General features: G+C 34.4%; 1 protein-coding gene and 1 pseudogene across 1 annotated transcript; both read right to left on the bottom strand.

The window, feature by feature from the left end:
* Positions 1 to 363: 363 nt before the first annotated feature.
* Positions 364 to 2,302, bottom strand: LOC141691660 (uncharacterized). The gene is made up of 5 exons (XM_074496424.1): positions 2,160 to 2,302; positions 1,939 to 2,065; positions 1,522 to 1,815; positions 1,321 to 1,428; positions 364 to 654 (listed from the first exon to the last, which is right to left on the bottom strand). Exons 1-5 carry the CDS (start codon positions 2,300 to 2,302, stop codon positions 364 to 366), a joined length of 963 nt encoding a protein of 320 aa, XP_074352525.1.
* Positions 2,303 to 3,752: 1,450 nt separating this feature from the next.
* LOC141691659 (uncharacterized) lies at positions 3,753 to 18,850 on the bottom strand (annotated as a pseudogene).
* Between the last annotated feature and the right edge of the window lie 7,429 nt (positions 18,851 to 26,279).

The following is a 26,279-nucleotide window of genomic DNA, read 5'->3' as shown; positions in this document are numbered from 1 at the left end:
TCTGGAATAGTAACAAAGACTTGGAAGTTGGCTTGTTTTTTGGAAGCAACTTGCAAGATTGAAGTAAGTGACAGTGTGTGAGTGTGTGTGAGTGAATAAGAAGAATACAGGAATTACAAAGTAAAACTTAGAAGCTTAGAAATTAGAACAGAGAGATAGAGAAAATTAGGAGATGTGCCTGTGTTCCCCGTCGCGGCCTTGCGGGCTTGTGCGGGCTCGTGCGGTTCGTGCAGGCTCGTGCGGGCCGTGCGGTCCGTGCGGTCCCGGTCCCGGTTTTTCAATCCTGAATTCGTAACCAGCTCGTTACGTCAGCTGAATTGTGCGGGTTTTTACGGGCCGAACCGGGCCGAATAATTACCGGTTTTAGAGCGAGCCGGTCCCGGTTGTGCGGTTCGAACCCGCATAATTGGCCACCTCTACTTGCAACTCAGCTTGCAACTTCTGATAATCTTCTTGAGTGTTATGTTTGGAGCTAAAATGAATAGAGGCTGCATTGCTACTACTTCCTGGAGCATAGAATAAATTCTGGGATGAACCAAGACCATATACTATGTTCTTTTGGTTATGACCTCCAACTGCTTGATAGAACACTTTATTTGGATCAATAGGTTGAGATTCTTGAGTTAACAGCTCACAAAGATTCACATAATTTTCCTGCATAAGAGATATAAAGAAATATCAAAACAAATGAAATCACAATTATTATGCAAGCCTCCAAGTTCATAAAAAAGATTCCAAACAAAATTGGAACTGCGTTTATACTCAAAACTCTATAATAAAATTTGGAGATTATATATGTAAAATACTACATCAGAGTTGGATCATTTAAAGTTATTGCAGTGTTAAATATATATCCCTGAATTTCTTTGTTTGCGGCATCTGAAAGATCTTTAGGACGTCAAGTCATTGATGTTAAAGTTGAACGTACATCAAAACTAAGCATATTAAAAATCTTAATTACAAGAGAAATTAAGTACCATAACAAAGAATTTGTAAAGCTAACTAGTATTCATGGCATGGTTATAAATGTTGTACCCACACAAATCTGACAATCCTAGCACTAAATTTACCTAACAGAAAGCTTGCATTTGTATTTTAATTTGGAAACATATTAGTGAACCAGGTAAATTTTTTGAACGTAACAGACGAGTTTTTGTATAGTACAATATATTAGAATTGATATTGTTAAAGTACGAGGCCGACGAACTGATAAAGCAACAGATTCTAAAATCAATGTAATCATGTATGCACCTCCAAGGTTGAGTATAATTGAGATAATAAGCTATACAAGAATGTACAGATGATCTGATATACACTTACATATACTTTTTGACTTTTCTCATCAATATATGTCTTCTTGTCATTTTTTCTGGTATGAATATGCTCATACACCTCAAAGGAAGTGGGATCTCTGTTATATTTCTTTTTCTGCATGAAATAAAAATATAATATTAATAAAAACAACACACAATTTTACAATTTAGTAAAAAATGCATACTAAATTAAATCAAAATTCCTTACCAGACGAGCTGTATGCACTCTACTAGAAGCAGAACCACTTGTGTGTGTGGGATGGGCTTTGTCAGCTCCACTACGACGATTGTTTTTCTGTATAGCAGATTTCTTCTGGAACTCCGGGGTTTTCCAGTATTCAACCCAGCTCAGCCACACATCGTTACCAATTTTATTTTTTGGTTTGCTATTATTTTCCCATAGAGTACGCGCTTCACAACAAATAGTAGAATAACGTCTTGAAGCGCTTTTGAACCAAGCTCTATACACCAGATTGTCTTCTTGTCTCCAAACAAACCATTTCTACAAATTTGAATAATTCCATATAACATAGACTTTTTAATGGTCCAAACTATTCATGTAAATTAAGAATCCTGAGTATAAAAACACATTTATGTAGGTACATGCATATAAAGGAAATAAAACCTTGAACTCCTCAAAGTAAAATTGTTTGGTTCCAGCAGACACTTTCTTCCAGGTGAACCCTGTAGGTTCAAGTCTCTCATACATAATGTCGGTAATCTTGTGAGAACATAGATTTGATGGTTCTAACCTAAAAAAGATTTTTAAAAATATAAATATACCTAAGCAGCAAATACTAAAAATTCACAAGTAGTTCAAAAATATACTTAAGAAATAAAACATACACTCCTTTAATCACTTCCACTTGCAGACGTCCATTTGAATGCACTGATCCAACTTCCCAAACATTCACAGTACGCACCAGTGTTTCTTCCCTGGAACTATGGTGTTCAGTAGTGCTATTTGAAGAATTTGGAAAGATGCTCATTTTTATCTACGAGAACACAAAAAAAATTTAATGTAATGTATACACTTTGGGATTTAAGCATATAGCGCAAAAAGCATTTTTATCTCCAGGCCAATTTTAAGGTAGTCAATTCTTGTATCAAACTGACATCCTATGTGAAGTATGAACATAGTACAAAATAAATTAGATGTCGTAGTACACCTAACTAGTTAATATTCAAAGATAATGTTGCACATCCATTATTAACAATTGGATGTACATAATATGAAAAACTGAACTTTACCATAACAAATTGTTTGGGTTGTCAGTAAATATATATAATCAAGAGCACAGTAGTAAATATATATAATCAAGAGCTATTGAAATATATGAGTTATGACCCGATTTCCCTTCCTGTGATCCAACTAAACATGACATGTAAATGTATTTGTAAATAAAACTCATAAAGTAGTAAGACTCATATATTTTTAGAGATGAAACTAGAGCTACTAGCTAAATACATCTGTCTCCAATCCGAACAAATACCAGAATACATCACAAAATCACTTCAAACAAATTAGTTTACAAAGTAACTGAAATAGGAATTGAGAGACTGCCCACGAATTTGAGAATTGAAATAGAGAATCGAAAACAGAGAGAGAGTACCTGATGGAGGGAGATGAACTTATCACTGGAATGATAGCCCCACCCATTTCCCTAATATAATAAAATTAAGCGCGGTCCTATACTCTGCACATTTGCCCGCCCTTATACTTTGCCCACTATTTTGTTACTACAACTTGCACGTAGTACTAAAAAAACTGATTCAAACATTTTTCAACTTTACAAAATGTGAATTCTTAAAATTAACTTATTTTTAATTATTTGTTTATTAATAAAATCAGATTGCCTAGTAAATATCAAGCTCTAAATTAAGGTGACAAATATAATAACAATACCCACTAAATTTTTAAAAAAACATGCTAATTTTTTTATTATACACATTTAAACTTATTTATTAAGAAAAGATAATTGTAATTGGCAATTTAAATTCTTTTAAAAATACAATTTATTTGAAGTATGGAGTGTTTTATAATATGAGTTAAAAAATTGAATAAAAAGGTGGTAAGCGGCACCAACGTGTCAAAGAAATCATCATAATGTTAATAAACTATACATGTACATTTGTTCACAAGTAGGTAGTTATTCTCATTTTAGTTTGTTGGCTACATTTGTTTATTTTCAAATTAAATTTCATAATTGTGTATTTTAATTAGATAAATTTTTCAAAATAACTAACACGTTGAAACATGTATAAATACATTAATATTCGGATAGAACTGGATCTTTTGAATCGAGCTCAATAATAAAAAAAAATCGATCAATTTAAATTATAATAAATATATAAATTTATATTACATAAAACTAAGTTAAAATAATAATCTGCGGACCATAAAAATTTAAAAATAGAAAACAATACAAAAGGACTTGATTAATTGTCAAAATCATCACAATCACCACTATCGTCTGTTTCCAGAGCTTCGTCTTCTTCAGATTCAATTATTATTTCTTCTTCTGAGGTTTCTTCTCCGTCATCCAAATCTATTCTAACACCTTCATCATTGAGATGTGTCGGAACATCTTCACTTCTAATTAAATTTGAATGTGCAGGTGCATCATCTTGAAAGGCCTCTTGCTGTAATTCTGGCACCTGAGGCAATTCAATAAGGGAGCGTGTTTTGACTTTGCATACGACCAACCAATCTTTCTTATCTCGTTTAAGGCTCGGATAATTACAAAAATATACTTGAACAGCCTGCATTGCTAAAATGAATGGCTCGTAAAAGTTTAACTTCTTTTTTTGATTCACTTCAACTATGTTGTAGCGTCCATGAATTTTAGTCCCAATATTAGATCTCGGATCAAACCAATCACACTTAAATAAAGCAGTTTTTTTTATCGGAAGACGAGGATACTCGATGATCAATATCTCTTCTATTATTCCGAAATAATCATTAGATGTCTCACTGCAATTGGATCCTTTGATACATACTCCACTGTTAAATGTTGACTTGTTAGAACCATACTTTCGTGTATGGAATTTAAATCCATTTACATAGTAGATTGGTACTGATCGAACTGAGCGAAGAAGTCCTGATGCAATGTCTCGAATAAATTCATTTGAAACTAAAGATGCATCTTGAGCCTGAAATCAATGGCAGGATTATAATTTAAATAAATATTAAATAATAGCAGATATTTATTTATTACATTAAATAATGAACTTATGTAATTCTTAAACCACGAAGCAAAATCCTTCTCCAAGCACTTATCAACACCAGCACCATCAATATTAGAATTATGTTCTCGAAGTCGATCTATAAAGATCCTGCTTTTACACATGCAAATAAATGAACACATTACACTAATAATCAATTAATTAAGAGTATAAATATACAGATATTCAACTGAACAAAATTGTCACTTACTGTGTAAATGGTGCAACTTATGAACAATTAAACAAGACATAATTATGGGCTGCAGCGTACTCTCTATCATCGAGATAATGAGTTTTAACGATCCCATGTGCTCGAGATGGATGTGAAAATATAGAAATACTTACCTCAGATTTCTGGTCATCTCCAATTGAATCATTTCTAGGAACTTTTCGATATCTTGTGGGGATGTGTTGTTCAAAATAGTGTGAACAAAAAGTTGTAGACTCTTCAACTAGAAATGCATTACATATTGATCCCTCCACTCGAGCTTTATTTTTCACATTTTTTTTCAAGTGGCGCAAAAATCGTTCAAATGGATACATCCACCGATACTGTACAGGGCCTGCAATTTGTGCCTCGTATGCTAAATGTACCACAAGATGTTCCATTGAGTCAAATAGTGCATGAGGGAATATGCGCTCCAACTTGCAAAGTATAACAGAAATTTGTTTTTGGAGTCTTTGCATATCACTAACTCTCAGAGTGGCCGAAGTGAGATCTCTGAAAAAAAGACTCAATTCAGTCACAGCTTCCCAAATATTTGTAGGAAGAAATTCACGAAAAGCAATAGGGAGAAGTCGTTGCATAAACACATGGCAGTCATGACTCTTCATTCCAATAACTTGTATTTTCGCATATCGATACAACATCCCATATTTGATACGTATCCATCCGGGAATCTAAGATCTTGTAACCATTGGCATACCACTTCTTTACTTTTCTTGTCTAAGCTATAACATGCTTTTGGATACTTTTTTGTCGATTCATCAAATGCTAACTCTGGCCTTTGACAAATGAGTGCAATATCATCTCTTGCCTTTGAGTTATCTTTTGTTTTACCTTCAATAGCCATAATTGTGTTAAAAATATTCTCAAACACATTTTTCTCAATGTGCATAACATCAAGATTATGTCTAATTGATAAAGTTTTCCAATATGGCAAATCCCAAAAGATGTTTCGCTTCTTCCATCCACAATTATGAGCCTTGATTATTTTAGCATTATGTTCATCACTTCCCAGATCAGTAATTTTCATCAATCCAAATGACTCAATTTCTTGTAAAACATCTTCACTGATCGTGTCAGTGGTGCAGATTTAGATACTGTCTTTCCTTTAGTAAACCAATTCTTATTCTTCCGAAATGGATGCGTGAGTGGTAGAAATCTCCGGTGATTATCAAATGTTAGGTCCCAATTTGTTTGTAGAAGGGGGGTTGAATGCAAACAATACCGTTTAATCGAATAAAATGCGGAATAAAATTATGAAACAAAATTCAAGTTAAATAAAACTTTTATTAAACTTGAAAGGTGTTACAACTACGGTATCGGTTACAAGGGATTAATCTCAAATCAATTATTACAAATCTAGAATAAATTCGACATGAACTTTTTCTATTTTTGTAATTAAAAGATCAAATGCTAAATGCGATTTGAGATTAAGTTCTAGGGATTTTAATCCGCTAGATTGATACACAAGAACAAGATAAATATTTCTAGTTGATTGGATTTAACTTTACAATCTAGAAATTTAATCTTGAAGAAAAGCAGATGAAAAATAAAATGTTATGCTTTTGTTTTCTGCTCCTTTTTCTCTTGTGTGTTCTGTTTGATTGGATTCTGTAAGTGTTGATCAACAAAAGTCTTCTGCTGCTTTTATCAAACACCGAACTGAAAAATGTACTGGCATGACAATCTCTTTGGCCAGCAAGACTTTCGGTATGACAATATTTACAACTAGCAAGACAATCAAAATGAACTAGCAAGACTTTCGGTATGACTATTGATTGTCATACCGATTGTCATATTAGTTCAAATAAATTGTCTTGCTGAATTAATAACAGATTTTAATCTAAACAGAAATTCTAATAAGACAATTAAATATATTGGCATGACTTTCGGTATGACTATCAATTGTCATACCGATTGTCATACTAGTTCAAATGAATTGTCTTGTTTTGAATTTAAGCAGATTTTAAACCAATTAAAATCTTGTAAATCCTCAATATTAATTCTAAATTAATTAATCAATTTAATTCAATTAATCAATAAATTAATCTTTGCAGATATAATTTATTTTATTAATTAAATTATATGACTTAATTAATTAATAGAGAATTAATACTAACCCTGAGCATCATCCATTCTTCTGACAATCTTCTGAAAATCACTGAGACTTATGAATCAATTCCGCCACTTCAATGCTGACACTCGATGTACTGTCTGGTTCATGAGTGACTAACTTCCGTGACGTTTCTTCATGTCTTGACTTTGATACTCTGATTAAATCCTTGTAATAAAATGATACCCTGACGAGATCTCTATCACTTGATTAAATCCACGATCTTGATTTATATCACTGAGGCATCATCAAATTCTTGAACTTCTTCCAGTGAATCTTCAAGTCTGCAAATGAACAATGTTTCTTTATCCTTTGACATATGTTACTTTGTGAGATCTCTCTGATGATAGATCCACTATTTACTTATTACATTCTTATTTGAGTTGAGTTAAATCCTCGAATAAACGAATAGGCTATGACATATGCCTTTCAATCTCCCCCTATTTGCTTGTTAGACAATAACAACAAATACCTAGAGGATAACTCAACTAACAAATAAGAAAAAGATATAAACAGTAATGCAAAGTAAATAGCAGAAAAGTTCTGGATTATATTTAACATTTTCCAGATTCCAAATGAAATTTACAAGTGAATACAAGATAGATGTTCCTCTAGCCTGAACATATAACTACATTAGACTATCTTGATTCATAAAGCTCTAATCATATTACATTGAGTTTTGAGCTAATTGACTTCAGTTGTCTTCTCTTCTGACTTCACCTTCTTCTAAATCTTGAAGCAATTCCTTGTCAAAGACACGATCCTTTTCTGAAGTGAAGCTTGCTGGTCTGACTGGTTGAACTCCAACTGACTTCAGCTTATTCTTGATCTGATTGTACCTTTTAATATTCTTTTCACAATAAGCTTGAATCAAATCAGCAGCTTGAGTCTTCAACATGGATGAATATCCAGCAGTTCTTAAATGATGTTCCATCCAGACCAGATACTTAGCTGAGTAGTCTTTAAGAGATTGTACATCTAGCTGACAGATTTGAAGACAATCAGACTTAAAGAATCTCACCTGATGAGGATTGTTGACCACTTGAGGACTAGCCCTGCTGGCAAACTCTTTAAGCCTTTCTCGAAGAACTTCATTCAATTATGAGCTTCTTTTAACCTTGTTGAGAAGAACCCAATTCTCTGACAAAGAACGATTCTCGAACAGATGAAGTGACACCTTGAAAGATCCTTCACTCTGACAATATACAAAAATGCTCATCTCATTTAGGGATCTATCAAAAGCAGCTGTGATCCTTGAGACTTCAGTCTTGATAGCATTCATGTACATATCATTGTTAGGATTTGAGATTTCCAGCTTGTCAAGAAGATGTAGGAACTGTCTATCATTGTTAGTGCTCAGCTGAGGCATATCAAGTACTCTCCTAGCTTCATCCCATTTCTCACCAATCTTCAGTCTGACATCTCTTCTCCTTTCTTGAGCCTTAATGTCATGAAGACGTTGCTTTTGTAGAGTTTATGTTCTTTGTATGTCTTTCCTCTTGTCAATGATCTGAGAGACCTTCTTGAGTTCAGCTTCTTTTCTTTTCATCTCTGACTTCTCCTTCTGAAATTCTTTCTCAAACAGAAGATCCACTTGAGCTTCTTCTTCCCATTCTCCAAAATCACTTTCCTCTTCAGCTTCAAATAACCCATCTTTATCTTCCTGAACTGGTTCAGTGGGAATGTCAAAAATATCAAAGTCATCCTGTTCTCCACTGTAGTAGACATCATCAGCCTTTCCTTTGTTTCCAGCAGAGGTATCTTTTTCCTTGCCTTTGACACTACTCCCTTTCTTCTCCCCCTTAGTTGAGGGATCCTCTTCTGACCTTCCTTTGGAACCTCCATCACTTCCAGAGCCTGATCCTCCACCAGACGGTCCTTCAAAATAAGCTCTTTGTTCTTCATTAGGGCAATGAGAATTCTTGATCATGAAATATAGGTGCTTCATCCCTTCATTGAGATGTTCCATGCCCGTCTCTGTCTTTAGAAATCTTGAGGAGTCCAGTGAATGATTCATCTCAACGAGGTCTTCAAGAGAAGTCATTCTTGTATGTAGAGAGCAGAAGTTGGATATGTCATCAGCTGATAAAGTTGGAGTGTCCTGAATGGAATTGAGCTTTGGTATTACAGTGGTCTTGAGATCTGAGATGTCATTCCTTATGATTGCCAGCTGATTGTTGACAGAGGTGGAAGAAGAAGACCGTTCAACCACTTGTGCTTTGAATGCTTGAGCTTCAGCTTGGCTTTTAGCAAGTTCTTCTTTTAGAGCAGCAATTTGAGCTAACAGGTTTTGAGTATCTGTGTCTGTGTGTGCTCTCACCTGAATTTCACTCGTGTTTGGTTCACTCACCTCACGTGCTTATGTTTCTCTCAATATAATTGCTCGTGAGGAGTCTTCCTGTTGCTGTTCTTCTGTACCTGCAGTTAAAATCACCCTAGCCTCTTCAAGAGAGGTCAGTGGTGGTGCAATGGGAATTCGCGAGTCCCGATCCTCAGTCAATACCATCAAATCTTTTGAAATAGATGTCTGAATTTCTTCAGGGATAGATTGACTGAGTTGCCCTCCACTTTCTCCAGATAAATCTGCGAGTGGAGAATCCCACAAGGGAGCCAGAGGTGTTGGATCTGGGAGGGGAGAAAATGACTCTATTAAAGATGGCGGAGAGTCAGATTTTCCCTCTGAAGCATGTGACTGCTCTTCTGCCGTAACTATGGCAGGCACTGTAACCGACTCTACGTGCACTCCTCGTTCTGTGTCCTGAGTATGATCTGGGGAAGTGTATGGTTCCATTGTGAGTAATGGAATTGTGCTTGACTCAGTACAAGATGCCATGGCCCTATGGCGAATTTCAATAGATGCATCCTGTTGAGAGAATGCCTCTAGTAACTGTTCATTGGCCATTTCAAAGTCCATGTCCTGTTGAGAGGACAAGGATGGGCTTTCAGATGCCTCAGTATATGTTCTTCTTTTCTTAGGAGGAGGCAGAGCTGAGGGTTCACTCATATTTAACAATGCACTACTTCCTAGTAATCTTCTGGGTAACATTTTAGACAGTGGGGGAGAGGTTGAGATAGAATGTGACTTTGTGTTTGGCTCTATGACCTGGGATTGAAGCTGTGGTTCTACAACTTCATGGTCAGCCCTATCAACCACTGGGGGTCTTTCAACAGAAGTAGGAAGGGAGTGAGAGTGAGGAATTACTACTTGTAATGGAAGAGCATCTGATGTTGGAGGAGCCTGGGTGGCTTGAACCACTGGAGGTTGAGGTTGTTGTTCATGACCGGGAAGATTGAAAATAGGTAAAGGAATATACGTGGCCATGAAAGCAGATACAAGTACTGGAACTTGCATGAATTTGAAGGTTGTGTCTTGGCGAGTGTAAATCTTTTTGCTAACTGGAGGGGGTTCGGTTACTGCAGAGTTAGCAAAAAGGGCTTTGTGTTCAGGTGTGAGAAGATGATCTGCTATAAGCATTAGAAAACGAGCATAGTAACATGATACCCTACGATTTGCAGAATGATCACGTAAAGCAGAAGTTAGACGTCTCAAGAGAATGGGAAAAAGTAGTTTGCCAAAATTGATCCTTTAATTGAAAACAACCGCAAGACCAATATACTGCAGAGTGGAAGTGATGTTATAAAAATTGGATTTTGTGCAGTTGGCAAACACTTTGGAAAGTGTATCGAAGAAAATATCCCATTCAGACACCAAATTGGATTTAGAAAGTTTGGTTAAATTGATCACCCCCTGATAGTGAATAGCATGGACAAAATTTGTGATATCATTTTCCGAGGGTAAATTACAGAAATTGTCTAGTGGAAAATTTAACGCACGATTGACGACTGTTTCATCAACTACATACTGTGTGTTTGCGACGGTGAATGAAAAAGATTTTGAATCATCGGCCACAGTAGAGGTTGTGCAAATCAGTCTAAGTAGATCGACGTTTAAAATCATATTTGATTTAATAGCAGAGCTAACAATCGAATGGTCATTTAAAAATCTAATCCATGGCTTAAATTTTTCCACATCACATTTTTCTGGATTAAAATAACCAACCTGATTATGCGCGACAATTTGGAAATTGAGAGCCATTTAAAATAATAATAAGACACACACTTTCAGAATTTTAAGAATAATATTAAGAAAATTCGAATTAATTAAATTAATTTAATAATTCGAATTAAATTAATTATAATCGAAAAATTTAGACAGAAATGTATCTCGTTAAAATTCTTAACTCACAAACGCAGTTTTGAAAAGCCAAAAGACACAAAACAGAAATTGAAATTAAAATTAAAAATAACCAAAATAAATAAATAAAATAAAAAAACAGAAACTGATTTTGATTTGTTTTTGTTTTTTAACAAAAATCCAACAGCACCTCTGTATATATATACTTGTATGTATATATCACAAAGTGATGAATTTGTATGTTGAGTAAAAACTCGAGCAATTAAGATCAACAATGGCAGTTGGGGTTTGATTTAGATCGAGTAGAGAGAGAGAGAGGAGAGAGAAAACTGTTCGAATTTTTGAAAGAAAAGAAAACTGTTGTGATTTGAAGGAAAACTGAACTGTACGCCTTTATATTACAGCTGGTATGACAATCCTGGATTGTCATACCGATTGTCATACCAGGCAAAAGAAAGGAAAGAAAAAAAACAGAAATAAAAGAAATAACAAAATAAACACTGAGTATATATAACTGGTATGACAATCTGATAGTCATACCGATTGTCATACCAGTATAAAATAAAAGAAAATATATATATATATATATTGTTTATAACTGGCAAGATAATTGATAGTCATACCGATTGTCTTGCCAGTATAAACTATACTGAAAAACACTAATATGACAATTATATATCGAAATGACTTTCAGCAAGACAATTTCAATTGTCTTGCCGATTGTCATTCTGGAAATAAACCGATTTCATGAAAATAAGTATATATATATAAGTACTGAAATGACTTTCAGCAAGAAAATTTCAATTGTCTTGCCGATTGTCATTTTAGTAGAAATACAATCAAATATGTACAGACTTATATAAATATATATATCTATGTACTGAAATTATATAACAAATTAGTAAAACTAAAATACAGACTTACAATATTTACAGAAACAAAGACAATATATCAGAATTTATTATTTTTATTCTAAAAATAGATTTCTATTGAATTTTAGCAAATAAAATTCATAGAAAAATATTTTTAGAGAAAATAAAATATTCTGAGATATTTTAAATTAACAAGTAGGGAAAATAAAAACAGATAAGATAATATAAATTACATAGAAATAAGCAAGAAATATGATAAAATGATAAAATAAATTTGTAAATTCATTCAAGAACAGATCCCAGATATTAACTAAATTAATCACTAAAACTATTCAACATGCCCAATTTACCAACTAATCTGGTAAATGTGGATTCGTCAAGTGGTTTAGTGAAAATATCTGCTATTTGTTCTTCTGTTGGAACAAAAAATAGTTCAACAGTACCATTCATGACGTGCTCTCTAATAAAATGATACCTGATGTCAATGTGCTTTGTCCTCGAGTGCTGCACAGGGTTGTTGGTGATGGCTATTGCACTTGTATTGTCACATAAAATAGGAAATTTTGTTCAATACAGAGCCATAGTCTCGTAGTTGGTTCCTAATCCACAAGATTTGAGCACAGCAGCTTCCAGCAGCAATATATTCAGCCTCGGCCGTTGAGTTGGAAACTGTTTGTTGTTTCTTGCTGTACCATGAGACTAGTCTGCTACCTAGGAATTGACAACTCCCTGAGGTGCTTTTCCTATCAACAACACTTCCTGCATAATCTGAATCTGTATATCCGACAAGGTTAAAACCAGATTCTTTAGGGTACCAAATACCTAGATTTGGTGTTCCCTTAAGATATCTTAAGATTCGTTTAACAGTAATGAGATGAATATCTCTAGGATCCGCTTGAAACCTTGCACATAAGCATGTAGCATACATAATATCTGGTCTACTTGCATTAAGATAGAGTAACGAGCCAATCATACCTCTGTAGCTTGTGACATCTACCTTAATGGAGTTTTCACATGGTCCAAGCTTGACAGCTGTAGTTGATGGAGTCCTTGCTGATGCAGAGTCCTCTAGATTGTACTTTTTGAGGAGTTCCTTGAGATACTTGGATTGACAAATAAATGTTCCATCTAACCTTTGATTTACTTGTAATCCAAGGAAGAACTTCAGCTCTCCCATCATGCTCATTTCAAACTTGCTGTGCATTAACTTAGCAAATCTCTTACAGAGATTATCATTAGTAGACCCAAATATTATATCATCCACATAGACTTGGACTAATATAGTATCATTCTTATGTTTTTTAGAAAAGAGAGTTTTGTCTATGACACCTCTAACAAAGCTATTTTCAATAAGAAATTCAGAGAGAGTGTCATACCATTTTCTTGGAGACTGTTTGAGACCATAGATTGCCTTGAAAAGAAAGTAGACAAAATGCAAATGATCTGGATCTTCAAAACCAGGAGGTTGCTCTACATATACCTCTTCATCCAGCTTTCCATTCAGAAAGGCGCTCTTGACATCCATTTGATAAACTTTAAAGTTTGAGAATGCTGCGAATGCCAGAAATATCCTGATGGCCTCAAGTCTAGCCACTGGAGCATAGGTTTCATCATAATCAATGCCTTCAGCTTGAGAATACCCTTTTGCTACCAGTCTTGCCTTGTTTCTCGTAACCACACCATCTTCATCTAGTTTATTCCTGAATACCCACCTAGTACCAACAGCTTTCTTGTGTGTAGGTCTAGGTACTAGTTTCCAGACTTGTTGACTTTCAAACTGATTGAGCTCATCTTGCATAGTAATCACCCAATCTGGATCAGTTAGTGCTTCTTCAATCTTCTTAGGTTCCATCTCAGAAAGAAATCCTGAGAACAGACACTCATTTTGAGTAGCACGTCTAGTTCTGACTCCAACATCTGGATCACCAATAATCAACTCAAAAGGGTGAGCTTTATTCCAGACAGTCTGTCTTGGAAGATTTGATCTTGATGATTCGCCTTGAAATTCATTGTGATGTTGTGTCCTACTAGATGATCCTTCAGTATCTCCCCCTGAGTTGTTGCCATGTTGACTTGAAGATTCTCCGTCAGTAGCAGTGGTATCTTCATTGTTGCCAAAGTTTCCATCACTATTACCTTGAGTATCATCATGATTAACAGGTTCTTCACCAGCAACAACCTCAGGTTCTTGACCATGTTCTGATTCTGAATCTGACGTATCATCAAACTTCAGTTTCTCAGAAGGATCTTCAGTTTGGATACTAGGGAGTTTAGTGTCATCAAATGTAACATTGACACTTTCAGTTACTTTGTGTTGATCAATGATATACACTCTATATGATCTTCTTCCATATCCAACAAAAATACCCTCATATGCCTTTGCCTCGAACTTACCACGACGATCATCTCCATCCTTGAGCACGAAGCATCTGGCACCAAATACATGAAAGTATTTGATAGAAGGTTTCTGTTCATTCAAAATCTCATAAGGAGTTTTCATGAAGTCTTTGTTGATTAGAGTTCGATTCTGAGTATAACATGCAGTATTGACAGCTTCAGCCCAAAAGAATATTGGAAGACCTGATTCACTTAACATCGTTCTTGCAGCTTCAATCAATGTACGATTCTTCCTTTCTACCACTCCATTTTGCTGAGGGGTTCTAGGAGCTGAAAATTGTCTGGTAATCCCTTTGTCTGTACAGAATCCATTGAGAAGTGCATTCTTGAATTCTGTCCCATTATCTGACCTTATTGCTCTAACAGGGACGTTAGAATCTAACTCAATCATCTTGATATGATCAATCACAACTTGTGGTGTTTCATCCTTAGAGTGAAGAAATAAAACCCAGGTATACTTGGAATAGTCATCAACTATCACAAGACAGTAACACTTCTTTGACATTGAAAGGATATTAACTGGACCAAATAAATCCATGTGCAATAATTGCAGAACACCAGTTATGGAAGATGTGTCAGTGCCTTTGTGACTTGCTTTCTTTGACTTTCCTTTCTGGCAAGCCTCACATAGTCCTTCTGGAGAGAATTCCAGCTGAGGCAGACCTCTTACCAATTCTCTTTTGACAAGAGAATTCATTGTTTTAAAATTGAGATGAGAAAGTCTCTTGTGCCATAGCCAACTCTCATCTGACGATGCCTTTGCATAGAAACAATTGACTTCAAGATTGCTTCCAGAGTTCATGTCAGCTACGAACAGATTTCCTTTCCGGATTCCCATTAAGGAGGGTTTTTCACTTTTCTTGTGCAGAATCTGACACTTCAGCTTGTCGAATAAAACATTGTAGCCGTTGTCACAGAACTGACTAATGCTAAGCAGATTGTGTTCAAGTCATTGCACAACATATACATTTTCAATGATAACATTTCCAGCTAGCAAACAGCCATATCCCTCCGTTAAACCTTTGCTGTTATCTCCAAAGGTAACCACTGGGCCAGCTTTCTCAACCACATTTGATAGCAGGGCTCTATCTCCGGTCATATGTCTTGACGATCCGCTGTCAAGAATCCACACTACCGGTTGTACCTATTTAATGCCCTCTTTTCTTGACGATGAGGTGCTTGCATCACTAGCCATGAGAGCAAGATTCCCAACTTCTTCATCTTCACTGTCAGTATCATCCCAGCTTCTTCCCTTTGCCAGGTAAGCCCTTTCAGATTTACTCTTCTGATTAGAATCGTAAATGTTCTTCCTAGCTTGTTTTGGCTTCCTGCATTCTGTGGCAAAGTGTCCCAACTCATTACAGTTGAAGCATCGAATGGTGCTTCGATCAACCATCCCTGTTTTATACCCACCACTGCTGGTGTTAGAGGATGAAGATCCACCTTTCTGGAATCTGTTGTAGTTGGACTTGTACTTGAACTTGGGATTCCTTTTGAATCTGACATTTGAGAATCTCTTGACAATCAGGGCCATTAACTCATCCTCCAATTGCTCCAGTTCTTCCAAGGAATAATAATCATCTCCTGATTGATTTGTAGTAGGAGAATCAAATTCTGCTACTATCACATTATCTTCAACCTTGGAAGACTGTACCATTCTTTCTGACTGTTGAGATTGTTGTTGATATTGTGGTTGTTGTTGTTGTTCATCAGCTACTAGAGCAGTAGACGTGCTGACCACTCTTCCTTTCCCGTAAACTTCCTTCTGCTGAATCTGCTCCAACTCATAAGTCTTTAACACACCATAGAGCCTTTCCAAAGAAATCTCACTCAGATCTCTTGCTTCTCTTATGGCAGTGATTCTATGTTCGAGATGAGTTGGCAGTGTTAAAAGGAACTTTTTGTTGACCTCCCTGATGGAATAGTATTTACCATTAATGTTCAGGTTGTTGATCAATGCATTGTACCTCTCAAACACTTCAGTGATTCCTTCCCCTGGATTGGATTTAAAGTATTCATACTCAGAGGTTAGGATTTCTAGTTTGTTCTCCCTAACTTCCTCTGTGCCTTCATTAATAATCTCAATAGTTTCCCAGATATCTTTGGAATCTTTACAATTCATCACATGTCTATTCATCAGGGGATTAAGGGAATCTACTAAGATTAATTGAAGGCTAGCATCCAGGGAAGCTTCTTCTATTTCAGCAGGAGAGAAGTCCTCAGGATCCTTCACATAAGTTCTCGCTTTGGTGATCACCACATCATTTTCTATTATCTCTGGTTCAATAACCATAGGAATTTTTGGACCCTTCTTCAACACTTGCAAATATTTGGGATTAGCAACCTGTAAAAACAGTAGCATCTTCTTCTTCCACATAACATAATTTTCTTTATCGAAAAGTGGAATTTTAACGGTTCCAACTTTATGTGTAGTCATTATGAATTTTTTGAGTGAATAAAAAATTCAAGAAGTGAAAGAAACACAAAAGTCTAGGATCTAGATTTGTACGTTAATCAGAAGGCTCTGATACCAATTGTTAGGTCCCAATTTGTTTGTAGAAGGGGGGTTGAATACAAACAATACCGTTTAATCGAATAAAATGCGGAATAAAATTGTGAAACAAAATTCAAGTTAAATAAAACTTTTATTAAACTTGAAAGGTGTTACAACTACGGTATCGGTTACAAGGGATTAATCTCAAATCAATTATTACAAATCTAGAATAAATTCGACATGAACTTTTTCTATTTTTGTAATTAAAAGATCAAATGCTAAATGCGATTTGAGATTAAGTTCTAGGGATTTTAATCCGCTAGATTGATACACAAGAACAAGATAAATATTTCTAGTTGATTGGATTTAACTTTACAATCTAGAAATTTAATCTTGAAGAAAAGCAGATGAAAAATAAAATGTTATGCTTTTGTTTTCTGCTCCTTTTTCTCTTGTGTGTTCTATTTGATTGGATTCTGTAAGTGTTGATCAACAAAAGTCTTCTGCTGCTTTTATCAAACACCGAACTGAAAAATGTACTGGCATGACAATCTCTTTGGCCAGCAAGACTTTCGGTATGACAATATTTATAACTAGCAAGACAATCAAAATGAACTAGCAAGACTTTCGGTATGACTATTGATTGTCATACCGATTGTCATATTAGTTCAAATAAATTGTCTTGCTGAATTAATAACAGATTTTAATCTAAACAGAAATTCTAATAAGACAATTAAATGTATTGGCATGACTTTCGGTATGACTATCAATTGTCATACCGATTGTCATACTAGTTCAAATGAATTGTCTTGTTTTGAATTTAAGCAGATTTTAAACCAATTAAAATCTTGTAAATCCTCAATATTAATTCTAAATTAATTAATCAATTTAATTCAATTAATCAATAAATTAATATTTGCAGATATAATTTATTTTCTTAATTAAATTATATGACTTAATTAATTAATAGAGAATTAATACTAACCCTGAGCAGCATCCATTCTTCTGACAATCTTCTGAAAATCACTGAGACTTATGAATCAATTCCGCCACTTCAATGCTGACACTCGATGTACTGTCTGGTTCATGAGTGACTAACTTCCGTGACGTTTCTTCATGTCTTGACTTTGATACTCTGATTAAATCCTTGTAATAAAATGATACCCTGACGAGATCTCTGTCACTTGATTAAATCCACGATCTTGATTTATATCACTGAGGCATGATCAAATTCTTGAACTTCTTCCAGTGAATCTTCAAGTCTGCAAATGAACAATGTTTCTTTATCCTTTGACAGATGTTACTTTGTGAGATCTCTCTGATGATAGATCCACTATTTACTTATTACATTCTTATTTGAGTTGAGTTAAATCCTCGAATAAACGAATAGGCTATGACATATGCCTTTCATCAAACCATGTTGTCTTTCCACCATGTGACAGATTAAATGCATCAGAATCATGAGCACAATGAGGGCAAGCTAAATGGCCAGCAGTTTTCCATCCAGACAACATCGAATAAGCAGGAAAATCACTAATTGTCCAAAGCAGTGCAGCTCGCATTGGAAAATTTTGTTTCAACGAAACATCCCATGTCTCAACTCCAACTTCCCACAACATTTTTAACTCTGCAATTAAAGGTTGAAGGAAAACATCTATCTTTTGTTTTGGATTTTTTGGTCCAGGCACGAGAATAGACAAAAACATGTATGGTTCTTTTAAACACATCCACGGAGGCAAGTTATACGGAGTCAAAATAGTCGGCCAAGAAGAATATTGCTTACCGGATTGACCAAACGGTTGAAAGCCATCAGTAGAAAGCCCAAGTCTCACATTTCTTATTTCTGAAGAAAATGAAGAGTGTACTCGATCAAATTGCTTCCATTCTTCGGAGTCTGAACAATGACACATCACATCATCTTCTTGTTGGTGTTCGGCATGCCATCTCATATGAGATGCGGTGGCAGTCGATGCATACAATCTTTGCAGCCTCGGAGCTAATGGAAAATATATCATTTTTTAGCAAGCACCTGTTTTCTCTCCCCAGTAGATCCATACATTTTAAATTTATACCTTGACTGCGAACAAAATTTGCACGATTCCATATTCTTATCTTCACCCCAGTATATCATACACCCATTAACACAACAATCAATATGCTCAGAGAGAAGACCTAGTCCTTCCATATGTTTCTTCGTACTATAAAAACTATCAAGAAATGTATTATCTTGAGGCAAGATACATTTAAATTTTTTTGATGTCTGATCATAACAAGCCTCCGACCAATGATGCTCAGATTTCAAGCTTAACATTTGAGCCATAGCTGATAACTGAGAAGTTTCACAACCATCATATAGCTCTCGTTCAGAAGATTTCAACATATCGTACAATTTTTGTGCTTCTGAATTTGGCCTTTCTTCTGAGCAGTGTGGATCGAAGTTTGGACCAGCCGCATTTATCACCATATTATACATAGAATTTTTTTTTTCACCATCACTTGAAACATTTGTATGAGTCGATGAAGCATTTTCTCTAATAATATATGGCTCTCCATGTCGATCCCAAACGTAGTAATCTTCTAAAAATCCTTTTCTTAAAAGTTGTAATTCCACTGTATCTGCATCCCAGAATTTACGATTCTTACACGTAAAACAAGGACATTGAATGTTTGTTCCATTCATCGATGAAGGTCGAGATTTGACATATTTCATGAACTCTTTTAAGCCATCAACAAATTTAGGGTTTAGATAACCATCAACGTCTTTCTTTTGATACATCCATGATCGGTCACCATCCAGATTATTCGTACCTATACAAAAAAATATTTGTCAAATTTGTATATATTTTATACCAACATATTAGTCTGTACCAAAAAAGTTAGTAAAAGGGGACAAAATATAAAAATAGAAAACAAAGTGCACATAGTCGGTAACAAAAATGATCCTTTTTATTCGTATATAAGTTGTAAAAATATACGAAACTCATTACATTCAATTAACTTCTTATACAAAATCTAAACGAGAAGATCTAGTGGCCGAAATTAAAAGAAAGATGAGGAGCACCATCTGAATAAATTCTACTTTAATATTCAAGTAATGTTGATGTAATATACTATAAATTACGTAAAACAAAATAAACAAAAGCCAACAGAAATCAAATATAACTAGTAGTCTATTTTCAGAAAAATGGAGCAAATATGGTTGATATTTATCACGTAAGGAACTATAAAAAATGAAGGGAACTTCATAAAAGGGTGACGTCAAAAAACTCTCTAAATTTGACATGATAAAGGTAATTATTTAAATTAATAAAAATAATTTTAAATGTCTAACATTTGATAACAAGATAGGATATAAAATTTTTAGATACGAAGGAATGTAAAATATTACTACCTAAGAAGTTACAATCTTTTGTGATTATAAAATCTATGTCATTAAATCTATATTATTATCTTAGATGTCATATTTAGATATCAAGTTAAGCAATGCTATTATTTATTTGTTAATATTTTAAAAAATAAAAGATAAATTCAAAAAACAAACAAAAAATTAATTTTAGTTATTAAAATTTACAAAATCTCCAAAGTCAAGATTTTACACCATGTTAAATCACAAATATAGAATAAAATGGTACATTAGTCACATCTTACAATAAAATGAATGTACATCTCTTGTTAGTGTGGTCCTCCTTGTATGGTACGTGTCTCAATTCTTGATCACGTCTCACTTCTTTTGATTAAAATCTGATAAAGTAACTAGGAGCAAATATGCAAATATTTGTTACGGTCATAATTTAAATATGCAAATATGTACTTAGGTACCACTACACATCATAATTTAATTGACATACCTGGTTTAGGATGTTTCTCATAACAAACCATACCAAACCATGCACCAGTGAGAAAATTGTGAGTACAAAGAGCTTGCAGTATAAGCGTCAAGCTGATTATGATTATTTAAGTTACCGATAAAGTTTGGAGTTTCAAGCTAATGTTATAGATAACAATTACTTTTATAGTGTGCACAAGTTAACTATCGTCCTATTTTTAAGTTTAATATTTTTTGGGAGATAAGGATTATTAACTTGATAAGCCGGTTCTTCTGTTTTTGTACTACAAATTGACGTAGTCATCGGGATAACATGTGTCAACTGAATAAAAGATTAGATTAGTTAGCTTTCTTAATTTTAAATTTGGTTTGACTTAGCCACGTGCCATTTGTAAAGGCAAACAAATTTATTTTATTTTCACTTTTAAAATTTGATCAACATTAAAATATGTGATTAATAAACTTATCATAACAAAACTGTACAGGAAATGCTATCATATGCTATAAAAAGAATGTCTGAAGGTAAATTTATTTTTAATAGGAGTATATATTATAATAACTAATTAAAATAATTAGATATTGTATAAAAATTAATATTAACTGTACAATAAAAAATAAGCCTTTAAAGAATCTGAACCAAAACTAATAACTAATTTTATTCTATAATAACTATAATTAAAATAATTAAGAAATAATTATGGAATGTTAATGATAATTAACAATGGGTTGAATTTGTTAGTAAATTATTATCACTAAGTTGTTAGTATTCTATCTAAAAATGTTGGTAATCTGTTAGTTAACAGTTAAAAAAAATTCGTTAAAATAACGTTAGTCATTTGTTGGTAATTTTGGGGGGAAATTTTAGCGCCAAAATTTTGCTAACCCATGTGTTCTATTGGTAATAAGGTGTTGCTAAATCGTTGGCACATCGTTGTTAAATTGTTGACTTTTTTGAACTTTTAAGATGGTTGGTATTTTGTTGATAATTAACGATGAATTTTTTTTGGTTGGTATTTTGTCAATAATTAATGACAAAATTTATTCTGTTGGTAAATTCTGTTGGAAAAATATAGTTTTCTTGTAGTGTCATATGCACAAATTCTGAGGACAAGTTCTGATGATTAAACTCTGAAGAAGCAAGTCAGTATTTGTATGAAAAATCATATAAACAGACATTTACTTTTTGAGTACAGAAGCCATGTTCCGATGACTGTTAAAATATGATAATAGTCAAGTTCTGATATTAAATCCTGATGGAAACTCTGATGCTTACGTGGAATTATTCTTTACTTGACTTATTTGTGGTAAATACTATAACGATCAATTTAATCAGAATATAATTATGTGAGATAAAAACAGTCATAAACATTTGGGTTAGTGGTAAACGTGCTTGTCTTCAAAAACTGCATGTGCACAGTATTTATTACTTATTTCCCGTGCCCATTAACTCCTGCTTTAACTATTGACTGTTCACATATTGCCTAAATCATTACACATTGGACTAGGGAGACGCTCATTAAGTTAACTCTACACTTAATCATTAATCAGTCCTTTAGTCCCTTGATATTCCATTGGCTATTTAACCGACATTTCATCTCACACATATCACCTTCTATTCTCACACAAAATCATTCTCTCTCTTTTAATTCTCACTATTTTCCTCCTTCATAAAAATGGTTCTTGTAAACATGTTTATGAACTATGAAAACTTCAACGTTGAGTTCAGTTGTGGTGACTGGGAGCAGGAATGGCACGTCACTGCCAATCCTGATGAGATATGGAACTTGGTTCCACAAGAGGTTCGGACAAATCTCTTGTTCTTTGATATGGACTATCAACTCCATCTTGATCTCTTGGAAGAATAACAGAGAGATGCTCTTCTTCAGCACGAACGGATCATCCGTCTTGCAGTGCTAGTTGTCAGCAGCAGGAGGAAGTAATTGATAACTTTCCTTCTTAGACCAAGGCTGTTAACGTTCACCATCTTAGACTAGGATTATCTTGTAATCTTTTGCATGTAATCTACAAATTTCATAAAATGTACTCTTTTGATATTTTAATGAAATTTCTTTTGATTGCAAGATTTAGTCTTTATTTATCTCACATTATGTGCATGTGAATGTTCTCATTGAAGCCTGTTAATTAATCTTTACTTCATCTACTTGAACTGTATTTCTTAATGAATGTTTTGATTAAAATTGTGGTTACTAATAATTTGTGATGACTTGAAAAACAAATGTTGAATTTGAATCGACATATCCTGAGTTACACTTGAGAAAGTAGAAGCAATTGAAAAAGCTCAAGAGAAGCAACATGCCCAAATCTCTGAGGTTTTGGCAAATCAAGCTTCTCAACAGGCTCAATTGAATGATATTCAATCTTCAGTGGAACTTCTTCTCTCACTCCTATTATCAGATGATGCCAAAAAGGGGGAGAAGATAGTTAAGTCCAAATGCTCTAATGATCAAATACTGAAAAAGAAAGATGATGAAGTTGATGACCAGGGAAACCCTAGCAAGGGTAGAGGTCAAGTTCAAAGTAAAGGGCAGAGCAACAAGGTTTCTTCAAGGAAACTAATTACTGAAGCAAGCAAATCTTCTACTCAAAAGAAGATAAGTTCTAAAGCTTCTCAAACTCAAAATCTAATAGCAAGTACTGAAACTCAAAATCTGATATCAAATTCTGATGAGCAAAGTCTGATGACAAAGCCTGATGTTCTGATACAAGTTGAAGTCAAGATTCTCAAAAGTTCATGCAAACTCTGAAGCTAAAGGGGAAGCAGACTAATGTCTACTACAAGGATCCCAGGATTCAGACAATTGATGAGGAAATTGCTAGAAGATTATTTCTGAAGCATAATCCAGTAATGCACTTAAAAAATCTCAAGGAGGAAGAAGCTAGATTTAAAGCTGAAAAAAAAATCTAAAGCCAAAAGCTTCTGTTGCAAAGAAACATCCAAGGCCTAAGGTAAAAGGTATTGTGATCAAGGAGAAGTCACATACTGAGGCATCAAAGCCCAAGACAAGATCACAATCTGAGATTGATCCCAAAGACAAAGGAAAGGGAAAAGTTGATGAACCAATCAAGCCACTGGAGATGAAAATTCCTCAAATTCTGATAAAGCCAGTGTGCAAAATGGTTCAAGTTACTGATGATACTCTTGCTGAAGATAAAGATGTTAAAAATCTGAAAAGAAAGAAGATTTCTGAAGAATCAAAGACAACCTCTGACAAGGCTCAAGTTGTTCAGAGTGAAGAACAACAAGCTATAACAGAAACAGCAAGTTCTGATAAAATCATCAAGTCAACCTCTGACAGTGCTCAAGTTAATTTAGACAAGATGGAAGTAGCTGATAAAAAGAAACTTCTGTGGAATAATGTCAAACCATCAGATCCAAAGAAAAGCCAATTGTTGTCTACTTTCATGACTATTGGGTTAAATGCTAGAGAACCAAGAGACAGGGCTGGACTAGGTTCTGATAAAGCAAAGATCAAAACAGGAGTTGAAGTTGCTACTAGAAATCCATTTCTTTTGACTGACAGACCTCTTGAAGATGTTACACAGAAACACCTTTATAAGGTTATCTCTGTTCAAGTGGTACTGGATGCTCATGACAAGCACAATGTCAAGGAAAATCTGATTCTATTTCTTGAAAATGGAAGGACATATCAGATGTCAGAATCAGATGTGCTGAACAAATCACTGAAAGAACTTCAATTCTTTTATTACCTTTTAGAGGTAAATTCTGATATTACCAGGAGATTGTCAAACTTCATATTGAAGACCATCAGAGATAAAGCAAGAATTTCTGGTTCAAGAGTTACAGAATTCATTCTAATATTGTTGAAGATGATGGAAGTGAGATTCCAATGAAAAAGAATTCTACTAAGCTTGAAATGTTACTGAATGAGAAATGTCTGTGCTACAATGAAGATTCTTCTCATCCTAGGGTAATAAGCCTGAATGATGGTTTAGAAAGAAACCATATCTCTGCTATAAGGACTGCAATCTATCAGATTAGAAGTCAGAATGAAGAGATGAAGCAAGTCAAGACTATAATGTCTCAAGTCCTGGAAGATATGCATGGAAAGAGTTAGAAGACTGGAAGACTTGTAGAAGATATCTGATTGATATATTTTAGGAGACAGAATTATATTCCATATCAATTAGAAGTTATCTTGTAACTGTGTACTATATAAACACATACTTAGGGTTTACACTATATGTGTTATCATTATCGAGAAGATTATACATTGTAACCTAGCAGCTCTTAGTGATATTTGTTCATCACTGAGAGAGAACAACAGTTCTTATTTTAACATAGTTTATTTAATATACTTGATCTTTGTTACATACTTGTGTTAAATCGATTTGATTGTATTAATACTGTATTCAACCCCCTTCTACAGTGTTGTGTGACCTAACAGAGTCAGTCTGTTAGGTTTAAACCATAAAATCCTTGTTTTCATTATGGTAGTTTATGGCATTCCATTTATACTTGTAAAGAATATCATAGTTTATACTATGATTATTATCAAATAAAACCTTCTTTGAAGAAAGTTAGTGTAATTCTTTCTAGTGTAAATTCTGATGCAAAGTCTGATAAACAGCATGTTAGCATAAACTCTGAAATTAAATCCGCTGCAATGCTAACAAACTTAAAAATGCCAAAGGATCCAAGCAAGCCTGGGTCCTTAAAACTAACCAATAGTGGTATTTGTGATTGCAGGGCAACAGGAAAAACATCCTAGTTCTGGACAATGGATGTTCAGGACATATGACTGGAAATAAAGCCCTGTTATCAGACTTTGTGGAGAAAGCTGGCCCAGGAGTTTCTTATAGAGATGGCAACATGAAAAACTCTGGGATATGGAAATATCAATCTTGGGAATGTCATCATTGAAATAGTAGCTCTTGTCTCAGGACTTAAACACAATCTGCTAAGTGTGAGTCAAATCTGTGACAGAGGTTATCATGTAGATTTCTTTGAAGAACACTGTGAAGTTGTAAGTAATTCTACAGGCAAAGTAGTTCTGAAAGGTTAAAGGGATGGTAACATATATGAAGCCAGACTTTCAACAAACTCTGATGGTTCTGCAATATGTCTATTGAGTAGAGCATCAATTGAAGAAAGCTGGAATTGGCACAAGAGACTCTCTCATTTAAATTTCAACAACATAAATGAGTTAGTAAAGAAAGATCTTGTGAGAGGACTTCCAAAATCAGTATTTGCTCGTGATGGCCTTTGTGATTCATGTCAAAAGGCTAAACAAAAAAAATCTTCATTCAAGAGCAAAACTGAATCCTCGATTCTTGAGTCTTATCACTTACTGCATGTTGATCTATTTGGTCCAGTCAATGTCATATCAATTGCAAAGAAGAAATATGCTATGGTTATAGTGGATGAGTTCACAAGATACACTTGGGTGTATTTCTTGCACAAGAAGAATGAAACTGCATCTACTCTAACTGATCATGTCAGACAGCTGGATAAATTGGTCAAATATTTTGTTAAAATCATAAGAAGTGATAATGGAACCGAGTTCAAGAATTCAATCATGGAAGAGTTCTGCAAAGAGCATGGAATTAAGCAGGAATTTTCTGCACCTAGAACTCCA

Source organism: Apium graveolens, chromosome 10, assembly GCF_009905375.1.
Source record: "Apium graveolens cultivar Ventura chromosome 10, ASM990537v1, whole genome shotgun sequence".
NCBI classification, from domain to species: domain Eukaryota; kingdom Viridiplantae; phylum Streptophyta; class Magnoliopsida; order Apiales; family Apiaceae; genus Apium; species Apium graveolens.
This window is presented reverse-complemented; position numbering and strand designations above follow the sequence as displayed.

Coding starts and splice junctions, on each gene's coding strand:
- LOC141691660 (XM_074496424.1), bottom strand. CDS start 2,302: ATGAGCATCTTTCCAAATTCTTCAAATAGCACTACTGAACACCATAGT. Junction 2,066..2,159: donor GTGGAAGTGATTAAAGGAGT/GTATGTTTTATT, acceptor AATCTTTTTTAG/GTTAGAACCATCAAATCTAT. Junction 1,429..1,521: donor GAGTGCATACAGCTCGTCTG/GTAAGGAATTTT, acceptor TATTTCATGCAG/AAAAAGAAATATAACAGAGA.